The sequence below is a fragment of the Ranitomeya variabilis genome, chromosome 2, assembly GCF_051348905.1.
Source record: "Ranitomeya variabilis isolate aRanVar5 chromosome 2, aRanVar5.hap1, whole genome shotgun sequence".
NCBI classification, from domain to species: Eukaryota; Metazoa; Chordata; class Amphibia; order Anura; family Dendrobatidae; genus Ranitomeya; species Ranitomeya variabilis.
Window position 1 is genome coordinate 531,016,430 of NC_135233.1, and position 11,720 is coordinate 531,028,149.

Consider the following 11,720-nt stretch of genomic DNA (forward strand, 5'->3'; position numbering starts at 1 on the left):
CGGTACAGGGAAGCATCGCGCAGGGAGGGGGCTCCCTGCGGGCTTCCCTGAGATCACCAGAGCAACGCGATGTGATCGCGTTGCTGCGAGGGTCTCTTACCTCCTCCTCCTCGCTGCAGGTGCCCGGATCCAAGATGGCCGCGGCATCCGAGTCCTGCAGGGAGGGAGGTGGCTTACCGAGTGCCTGCTCAGAGCAGGCGCTTGGTAAGCCTGCAGTGCTGTACGTCAGATCGGTGATCTGACAGAGTGCTGTGCAAACTGTCAGATCACTGATCTGTGATGTCCCCCCATGGGACAAAGTAAAAAAGTAAAAAAAAAATTTCCACATGTGTAAAAAAAAAAAAAAAAAATCCTAAATAAAGAAAAAAAAATATATATATTATTCCCATAAATACATTTCTTTATCTAAATAAAAAAAAATAAAACAATAAAAGTACACATATTTAGTATTGCCGCGTCCGTAACGACCCCACCTATAAAACTATATCACTAGTTAACCCCTTCAGTGAACACCGTAGGAAAAAAAACGAGGCAAAAAACAACGCTTTATTATCATACCGCCGAACAAAAAGTGGAATAACACGCGATCAAAAAGACAGATATAAATAACCATGGTACCGCTGAAAACGTCATCTTGTCCCGCAAAAACAAGCTGCCATACAGCGTCATCAAAGAAAAAATAAAAAAGTTATAGTCCTCAGAATAAAGCGATGCCAAAATAATTATTTATTCTATAAAATAGTTTTTATCGTATAAAAGCGCCAAAACATTAAAAAATGATATAAATGAGGTATCACTGTAATCGTACTGACCCGAAGAATAAAACTGCTTATCAATTTTACCAAACGTGGAACGATATAAACGCCTCCCCCAAAAGAAATTCATGAATAGCTGGTTTTTGGTCATTCTGCCTCACAAAAATCGGTATAAAAAGCGATCAAAAACTGTCACGTGTCCTAAAATGTTACCAATAAAAACGTCAACTCGTCCCGCAAAAAACAAGACCTCACATGACTCTGTGGACCAAAAATATGGAAAAATTATAGGTCTCAAAATATGGAGACACAAAAACTTTTTTGCTATAAAAAGCGTCTTTTAGTGTGTGACGGCTGCCAATCATAAAATTCTGCTATAAAAAATGCTATAAAAGTAAATCAAACCCCCCTTCATCACCCCCTTAGTTAGGGAAAAATAATAAAATTAAAAACATTTATTTATTTCCATTTTCCCATTAGGGTTAGGGTTAGGGCTAGGGTTAGGGTTAGGACTAGGGTTAGGACTAGGGTTAGGGCTGGGGTTAGGGTTGGAGCTAAAGTTAGGGTTAGGGTTGGGGCTAAAGTTAGGGTTAGGGTTGGGGCTAAAGTTAGGGTTTGGATTACATTTACCGTTGGGATTAGGGTTGGGATTAGAGTTAAGGGTGTGTCAGGGTTAGGGGTGTGGTTAGGGTTACCGTTGGGATTAGGGTTAGGGGTGTGTTTGGATTAGGGTTTCAGTTAAAATTGGGGAGTTTCCACTGTGTAGGCACATCAGTGGCTCTCCAAATGCGACATGGCGTCCGATCTCAATTCCAGCCAATTCTGCATTGAAAAAGTAAAACAGTGCTCCTTCCCTTCCGAGCTTTACCGTGCGCCCAGGGGTTTACCCCAACATATGGGGCATCAGCGTACTCGGGACAAATTGGACAACAACTTTTGGGGTCCAAGTTCTCTTGTTACCCTTAGGAAAATATAAATTTGGGGGACTAAAAATCATTTTTGTGGGGAAAAAAAAGGATTTTTTATTTTCACGGCTCTGCGTTGTAAACTGTAGTGAAACACCTGGGGGTTCAAAGTTCTCACAACACATCTAGATAAGTTCCTTGGGAGGTCTAGTTTCCAATATGGGGTCACTTTTGGGGGTTTCTACTGTTTGGGTACATAAGGGGCTCTGCAAATGCAACATGACGCCTGCAGACCAATCCATCTGCATTCTGCATTCCAAATGGCGCTCCTTCCCTTCCGAGCTCTGCCATGCGCCCAAACAGTGGTTCCCCCCTCATATGGGGTATCAGCATACTCAGGACAAATTGGACAACAACTTTTCGGGTCCAATTTATCCTGTTACCTTTGTGAAAATACATAACTGGGGGCTAAAAAATCATTTTTGTGAAAAAAAAAAAAAAAGAATTTTTATTTTCACGGCTCTGAGTTATAACCTGTAGTGAAACACTTGAGGGATCAAAGCTCTCAAAACACATCTAGATAAGTTCCTTAGGGGTCTACTTTCCAAAATGGTGTCACTTGTGGGGGGTTTCAATGTTTAGGCACATCAGGGGCTCTCCAAACGCAACATGGCGTTCCATCTCAATTCCAGTCAATTTTGCATTGAAAAGTCAAATGGCGCTCCTTCCCTTCCGAGCTCTGCGGTGCGCCCAAACAGTGGTTTACCCCCACATATGGGGTATCGGCGTACTCAGGACAAATTGTACAACAACTTTTGGGGTCCATTTTCTCCTGTTACCCTTGGTAAAATAAAACAAATTGGAGCTGAAATAAATTGTGTAAAAAAAATTTAAATGTTAATTTTTATTTAAACATTCCAAAAATTCCTGTGAAACACCTGAAAGGTTAATAAATTTCTTGAATGTGGTTTTGAGCACCTTGAGGGGTGCAGTTTTTAGAATGGTGTCACACTTGGGTATTTTCCATCATATAGACCCCTCAAAATGACTTCAAATGAGATGTGGTCCCTAAAAAAAAAGGTGTTGTAAAAATGAGAAATTGCTGGTCAACTTTTAACCCTTATAACTCCCTAACAAAAAAAAATTTTGGTTCCTAAATTGTGCTGATGTAAAGTAGACATGTGGGAAATGTTACCTAATAAGTATTTTGTGTGACATATCTCTGTGATTTAAGGGCATAAAAATTCAAAGTTGGAAAATTGCAAAATTTTCAAAATATTTGCCAAATTTCCATTTTTTTCACAAATAAACACATTATATCGAAGAAATTTTACCACTATCATGAAGTACAATATGTCAAGAGAAAACAGTGTCAGAATCGCCAAGATCCGTTGAAGCGTTCCAGAGTTATAAACTCATAAAGGGACAGTGGTCAGAATTGTACAAATTGGCCCGGTCATTAACGTGCAAACCACCCTTGGGGGTAAAGGGGTTAATACAAAAATTCCTACAAACAAATGGAAGCAAATGCCTAAGTTCAAAAAATTATAACATCTTTATTTAATAAATCTCTTTTAAAATCATTCACTTAAAATATATTTAGATACAATAGAGATACAAATGTAGACAAAACCGCTACCTGCAGATCAGTATCAAAGACAATCACAATAAATGTTTTAGGTCCTAATTCGCCACTTCAAAAATATACGTTTTTCCAATTGAATAAATATAAACAATTAATTAATCTAGCATAAGTTGCATTGACAAGCGGACCACTATTTAAGAAAGAACGTATCTCTTAACGGACTAGAGTACCCAATTCATACCTCTCATAGGGAAAAGAGAAAAGCTACTCAAAGTGCTCAGTGCATATATACACCTTTATAGGTGAAAAAAAATGTGCTTAGTGCTTTTTAAATACATAATGCATAAAGGAATTCCTTTTATATTCACCAATAAGTAAACTTATGTCAAATAAACAGAGATATTAATCACTTATGAGAGGTACATAGGAAATGGAGATCAGTAAAACAAAGCAGTATAAGCAAGCTGATTCAAGGGTATCTGGATCTAAAATAAAAGCCACATATCCAAATCCTAACAAATGCAGAGTTAAGAGAAAATGTGAGAGTGATACATGACCTGCACACGCAGTCCTGAGCCCCAACGCGCGTTTCGCGTTAGCTTCTTCCAGGGGATGTGTCTGTCACTCTATCGGTATTAAATCTATTTATAGTCCTGCTTTTACAGTGGTGGCAGCGGTGTGGTAAGGGCGCTCTCATTAGTGAACCGGACCAATAGCTGTCTGCAAATATCTGAAGGGAGTCACAGTGTAGAAGGTTTATCCTTATTCTCATTTGCACATGGAAACACGAGAAGCAATGGAATGAAACTGAAAGGGAGAAGATACAGATTAGATATAAGAAAAAACTTTTTGACAGTTAGGGTGATCAATGAGTGGAACAGACTGCCAAGAGAGGTGGTGAATTCTCAGGCAATTGAAGTTTTCAAACAGAGGCTGGATAGACATCTGTCTGAGATGGTTTAGTGAATCCTGCATTGAGCAGGTGGTTTGACATGATGACCCTGGAGGTCCCATCCATTTCCATTCTATGATTCTACAGTGACCAAATTATAACTCCATAAATTCAAGAATCTAATAGCAGAGCTGTACCGTAGCGAAATAATACAAACAAGTAAGATTCATGATAGTCACACATAAGAGTTGACTGCCAGTCTATTAGTGTTACCCCATGCAGCAGTAATATATTATGGGCCATGTGGATTATATAAATTGCACATACTGAACATTTGCCTTGGTTTGAGTTTTTATGGCGAACAGGCACCACAAATTTTAGCAAAGCCTGAATCCATACTTGCCAACATTGGGAGAACCTCCCAGATTTCTGGTGAAGATGGTACATCTCACAGGAGAGCAAATGCTTCCCAAAACCTCACAGAAATGATTGCTCATGGGTCTGCAGCACCCCAGAGTCCTGGTCGTTGCAGTACTGTGGCTCCGCCGCTAAGGGGGGCTATGGTACGTCTGATGGCACTGAAGGAGTTCATCTGACCAGGTATCACATACACCAACACATTTCACAGTCGGGCCTCCAGGGGGAGCTAAGGGTGCTATTTATTAGGCCACTCCTCACCGTGTGGGTAAACTGGGGGTCAGGCAGGAAGTTAGACAGAAAGCTGACTGGGTTGGAACCAGGCAACACCTTGTGGCAGGGGGTGTTGTGGGGAAGATTCGGTAGGGTCCCTGTCAGGTTTGGGACCCTGACAGAGGCCTGGCTACAAGAAAGAACGTCATGGGACCGTGCCTGCTCAGCATAGCGGCGGTGCCCTAAGAAGGGATCAGAAGCGAGATATATTGTGCTGAGTGAGAAACGAGATCAAAGCAAGAAGGAGAATACCAGTAGGAGTCGTGCTGTAAGACCGAGGCAACATCCTACTGAGGCGCACAACCGGCGGCCGGAACGCCGAGGAAGTATTCATATATCTAGCTCCAGGCAATACTTCAAACCAATGGCAGGACAGTCAGTCTCAGGCGGGCTGTCTCACCTAAATCACGTATGCAGACATGGGGGGCAACCTGTGGAGAGGGGCGACTCTAGGGTCCCGGAAGAGCTCCGAGCCTACCCGTCATACGGGTGCGTCCCAACCATAACACCGGGAGGGACGGAGGATTAGCAGTACATCATCTAATCGAGTTGTTGTGAGGGAACACGAGAAACAGACACAACAGTTGTGGGGACTATCCCGTAAGCACAGCAGGGGAGGACCACAACACATAGCGCTAGCAGGAAGGCACAGATTTCCACCTGCAAAGAGAACTCTGGAGGTGCCATTGGACCGGCCGGACTTGCGCAGCCTGGTGAACCGTATTCTGGACTGAGGACCCAGAGACCTTCAGTAAAGAGGTAAAGAGACTGCAACCTGGTGTCCTCGTTATTTACTGCACCGCACCACCACCACCACCATCCACCATTCACTGTACGCCCCTCAGCAGGGTCACGGACCAGGTCTAGCCACCGTGACAACACCAGAGCAGAGACTCAGAGGCCCGGTACCGGGTACCCCTCGGCCCTGCGGCAGTGGGGGCGCTACAACTTGGCGTCACGAACAGGATCTACTTAAGCCTGAAGAATCAGGTCATGTGTGCATTGGAACTGCGATTTGTTGTGCTTGGACTGTGATTTATTGCAAAGACTGTGCCGCGCCATTTACCGCCAAAATCCGCCGCCATTACAGCGCTGAGGAGAGCGCAGGAGAAGAAGAGGGGCGTGGAGTAGGCGTGGACAAGCTGGAGAGCGCGAACGACAATGGCCGCCCAGTCTAAATATTTCTGCACCGTGAGGACGTGTCCGTCAGCAGCAGAGATCCGCCTCCTGATTCTCAATGGTGGGCGGAAACAGAGAAAGCGAAACCGCCCACGGAGGAGAGAGCGGGAAAAGGACCAGGAAGAAGAATTCAGCGACATGGAGGACGCCATGGCCAGCTGCCCGGAGCCGGAGCGTGGGGTCGGAGCCCAGGACTCCCCCAGCTACCCGGAGAGGCACCGCAGCCAGACCTCCATAGTTGACGCTGACCTCCTGCAGACCGGAGCGGACGAGCTGATCCACCAACTCCCGCAGACGCAGCTGAGCACTGAGGTCGGGTGGAAGAAGACCATCATCGGGAGCCTCACCAGACATCTGTCGGCAGCCTCGCCTGGTCCGGAGCAAGAAAGAAGTTCCAGCGCTCCGAAGCCAGAAAGCAAGGCCCTGCCGGAAAGCGAGATGCTGCAAACGGAGATGACAACGTCGCAGCACGAGGCCCTGCAGCCAGCATTCCAGACCCCAGCGGAGGCAGAGCAGACCGGCACCGGAGGGACCGCATCTGAAGCAGGTATGAAGGACGACCCTGCCCTGATGACTGACACCACTCCCGCGACTGCTAGTGCCACAGCTGCTGACTCCGTTCCAGTGACTGATCTTGCAGCAGCCGCTACCTCTGCTGCAGCAAATGCCCCTACTCAAGCTGCGCAGACCTCCATCGCTGCGCATGATTTAACCGTACATGAAAGACGGATTAACGGCGTTTGTCCAGCACTGGGTGTAACCCTGGACCTCACTTTTCCCAGGCCAGGAAGGGTTAAGTGCCAGGTGCAGCCCTGGAAGCCGTCCAACTAAACCTCGGAAACCTGAAACTGTACATAGTTAACTGTTTGTTTCCCTGCTTTTTGCTGCTTTAAACACGACTAGGGTTAACTCTTAAAGGGATCCCTTTGTTTACCCGGGATCCCTTCCTCTGCTTTTGCTTTTGTTTCCTGTTTCCTCATTGTTGAAAAGAACTGCTGAATCATGAACAATGCATGATACAAACTTCTTGTATATAGTTTGCACCTTCTTAAAGGTGCTCCCTACTGGTTTTATATAAAAGACGGACTCTTTGCGAAGATACAATTCTTGGAACTTGTACTGGAGTCCTAGCTGCATACGGACTTGCAGCTTGAAAAGTTGCACTACCTCATAGAGACTTGGTCCCCTCTTAAAGGGGATGTTCATCGATAGCACTTAAGGAATGATGATGCTTTGAAAGAAGAAGTAATAATGTTGATATGTGAAAGTTAAATGTAACCAATTAGTTAATTGTAAGAAATGTTCAATAATGTTAATAGAAGGATGAGGACAGGAAGTGAACCCGTAGGGGTTAGTGGTGAGTCCTCTTAGGAGCCATATAGAGATGGCTCAGTGATCTCAAACTGAAAGAAAAACATGTTCTATACTGTGTATAGTAGTGGAAGGACAGTAGGCTCGGGCGGAAAGGAGCGGTCCTGTAATAGGAAGGAGAGGCAGTAGGTCTGGAGCCGGTAGGACAGGCGGTCCTGCAGACGTAAAGTAGGAGAATGTAGCACAGTTGCTCAAGCCTTATAATGTGTTATAAGAAGGTCTTTAGTGGATTTAGAGTGTACATCCTTAAAGGCAATGTTGAATTAATGTTTAAAAATTATGCACTTAGTAGAATACCCGGTTGGGTAAGAAAAGTTATTTAACAGTATTTAACCATGTTTGTAACGTTTAAGTGTCCTCACCTCCCATAAAGGGAAGCTCTGTTCAAATATGCTTATTGTTATTGCACTCACAAAAATTGTATGTCTTTTTGCTGACATGTATTGTTGTTTTCTTCCCAGTCCCGGAGTACTGGATTTAACCGGGGGGGAGTGCAGCGCCCCAGAGTCCTGGTCGTTGCAGTACTGTGGCTCCGCCGCTAAGGGGGGCTATGGTACGTCTGATGGCACTGAAGGAGTTCATCTGACCAGGTATCACATACACCAATACATTTCACAGTCAGGCCTCCAGGGGGAGCTAAGGGTGCTATTTATTAGGCCACTCCTCACCGTGTGGGTAAACTGGGGGTCAGGCAGGAAGTTAGACAGAAAGCTGACTGAGTTGGAACCAGGCAACACCTTGTGGCAGGGGGTGTTGTGGGGAAGATTCGGTAGGGTCCCTGTCAGGTTTGGGACCCTGACAGAGGCCTGGCTACAAGAAAGAACGTCACGGGACCGTGCCTGCTCAGCATAGCGGCGGTGCCCTAAGAAGGGATCAGAAGCGAGATATATTGTGCTGAGTGAGAAACGAGATCAAAGCAAGAAGGAGAATACCAGTAGGAGTCGTGCTGTAAGACCGAGGCAACATCCTACTGAGGCGCACAACCGGCGGCCGGAACGCCGAGGAAGTATTCATATATCTAGCTCCAGGCAATACTTCAAACCAACGGCAGGACAGTCAGTCTCAGGCGGGCTGTCTCACCTAAATCACCTATGCAGACATGGGGGGCAACCTGTGGAGAGGGGCGACTCTAGGGTCCCGGAAGAGCTCCGAGCCTACCCGTCATACGGGTGCGTCCCAACCATAACACCGGGAGGGACGGAGGATTAACAGAACATCATCTAATCGAGTTGTTGTGAGGGAACACGAGAAACAGACACAACAGTTGTGGGGACTATCCCGTAAGCACAGCAGGGGAGGACCACAACACATAGCGCTAGCAGGAAGGCACAGATTTCCACCTGCAAAGAGAACTCTGGAGGTGCCATTGGACCGGCCGGACTTGCGCAGCCTGGTGAACCGTATTCCGGACTGAGGACCCAGAGACCTTCAGTAAAGAGGTAAAGAGACTGCAACCTGGTGTCCTCGTTATTTACTGCACCGCACCACCACCATCCACATCCACCATTCACTGTACGCCCCTCAGCAGGGTCACGGACCGGGTCTAGCCACCGTGACAACCCCAGAGCAGAGACTCAGAGGCCCAGTACCGGGTACCCCTCGGCCCTGCGGCAGTGGGGGCGCTACAGGTCCATTTGGGGTTCTGCAAAAAGATAGATGTCTTACCAACAGTAGGCAAGCATGTTGGCACATATAACCAGCTTTAATTACACAGCTTTTCCAACTACTTGAAAAAAGAACAGCTCTTCAATCAACTACCAATCCAGAATGGACTCTGGTGGTCCTCACCAGTCCTTATTACTGCTGCAGCCTGTCAGTGGCCTCAGTGGTCACATGCCATAGTTACTACAATTACAAAGCAGCTGAGCACTTACTGGTTGCAGCCATCGTCTTTTTGTGCATATATTTTGGAGCATGTTGTCACATTTTCTTCATAAGCCATACCCTTTTTCAACTAAGCCATGTCCCCATTCCTAGGGAGATGGAAAAATAAATACAACTTGATGTCAAAAGTTGATGAGCATACACATTAGTAAATCTGCCTTGTTATGTTTTTCTCTATGACCGCACATTATAATAATAATAATAATTATTATTATTATTATTATTATTATTATTGCTACATGTGTTACTTATGCCTATATGTTTAAATAGATGTTTAATTTATTTGAGTGGATATTAGCTGGTTCCGAAAACCTTCAAGTGCTTAACTGGGTGTGTTCTTTATTTTTCTTATAGTCCAGAGGAAGACCATGAGTTCAGATCTACATCCGTCCGATCCAGGACACAAGAATTGGTTCCATTGCAGAATACTTTATCTCCTACAGCAGAGAATGGACCCCCGTCCTATGAACAAGCTGTGGCAATGGACGCTTCGCATGATGTCCCACCACCACCTTATCCTGGGACTGAGATAGATGCAAAAATCTACAGAAAGTGCTTTTCCATTCCTGCTTCTCAAGTTTTTTGAGTGTGCAGAGACATCATTTTGTTGGATGTACAGCTATAACAGTAAAGGATGGAGGGAAGAAAAAAATCTGATTCACCATCCTAAAAGAAAGGACAGGGTCATGGTGAAGAGGGCATGTTCAACAATGCTGCCATTCTCAAAATCTACATTTTGGAGGAATTTCTCAAAAGATGGACTAAGAATAAAATGAATTTAAGTGTAGGGTTATCGTAATACATTCTGGACCTTATTTTATAGACTCAGATGATAAAAAGTTTTCATGATAGGAACTGAGCATAAACAGGAATGTAAAGACATTCAAAGTCTGTGAGGCCGTTGGAGTATTCACTTTTACAGCCTCGATATTTTTACAGATGGTTATGAACATATTTTCTATACCTGCACTTTTTGTATGTTCCTTTATTATTGGGCATAAAGCTCGGGAAGCAAATGATCCTGTGAAGTATTACCTTGTGGTGAGACAAAAATCATTACATTATATTAAAAAAATATTATATTGTTGCTATTTTTGTATTGCCATGTTTGTGTCTGTTGGTCTAAAAACAATCTATGTGCATAAACTCATAGAGCTGGAGCCTGGATAGAAGAGGCCATATGTATATCTATTTCTTCACTGAAGTAATCTACTAATGCAACTACTGTATTTTTCGAACTATAAAACGCACCGGACCATAAGACACACCTAGGTTTCAGACAAGGAAATTAGCAAAAATATTGAAGCAAAAAATGTGGTCAATTCTGTACTAATATCCCCTATCCTGGTATATATATCTCCCCAGTCCAGGTATACATGGTCCCCTCATCCCCATCCTGGTATGCATGGCCCCCTCATCCCTATCCTGGTATGCATCGCTCCTCATCCCTATCCTGGTATGCATGGCCCCCTCATCCCTATCCTGGTATGCATGGCCTCCTCATCCCCATCCTGGTAGGCATTGCCCCCTCATCCCTATCCTGGTATGCGGTCACAATTCATTTTTGGATTTGTAATAGCTCTGCAGTGGTGAGGCTAGCATCGTTGCCAGCCAGTGCACTTGCCAGGGTATAGTGAGGTGACAGCTAGGGACTAGGCATGCGACGGCGGCGGGGAGAAAGACCCACGTAGGGCATTAGAAGAGCTTAGGGATAGGCACAGGTTGTGTTAGTAGGTGTCCCATCCCTCATTCCCTACTGTTAGGGCCTTAATCTCCCTTTTTCCATCCCGTTGTTGGTGTTTGTTGTGCTGTCCCCTGGATCGACCCTTGTGGGTCATGACATATGCATAGCTTCCTCATCCCTATCCTGGTATGTAAGGCCACCTCAGCCCTATCCTGGTATGTATGGCCCCCTCATCCCTATCCTGGTATGCATGGCCTCCTCATCCCTATCCTGGTATGCATGGCCCCCTCAACCCCATCTTGGTATGCATGGCCCCCTCATCCTCATCTTGGTATGCATGGCACCAATCCCTATTCTGGTATGCATAGCCCCATCCCCATCCTGGTATGCATGGCCTCCTGATCCCCATTTTGGTAGGCATGGCCCCCTCATCCCTATCTTGGTATGCAGGACCCCATTTCCATTCTGGTATGCATGGCCCCCATTAGAAAAATGTTAAAAAGCCAAACCATTTTACTTACCTTCCAGCGCACCCTTGCAGCTTCCTGTTCCGATGCCAGCAACCGATTTATGCTTGTTAGCAGGGCCGGACTGGCCATCAGGCATTTCTGGCAAATGCCAGAAGGGCCGGTGGCAGTCGTGGGCCGCTCGCCAGCGCCGACTCCCCCCCAGCGCCGACTCACCCCCCCGCCAGCGCTGCCGCATTTAACTATACCGCCATCTGACGCCGGTACAGTTGAATGCAATGATGGAGGAGAGATTATCTGCTGTCGCT

At 45.5% G+C, this 11,720-nt stretch overlaps 1 protein-coding gene across 2 annotated transcripts in view; it reads left to right on the top strand.

The window, feature by feature from the left end:
* The window catches only part of PRRG4 (proline rich and Gla domain 4), a 267,339-nt gene extending 256,989 nt beyond the window's left edge, over positions 1-10,350 (top strand). Inside the window, exon 6 of one of the 2 annotated variants that reach the window (XM_077288094.1) lies at positions 9,616-10,350. In XM_077288094.1, coding sequence (XP_077144209.1) covers positions 9,616-9,847 — 232 coding nt within the window. In that variant the 3' untranslated portion in view covers positions 9,848-10,350. The remainder of the gene's footprint in view (positions 1-9,615) is intronic. The other variant, XM_077288095.1, reaches the window with a different exon arrangement.
* Positions 10,351-11,720: the final 1,370 nt, after the last annotated feature.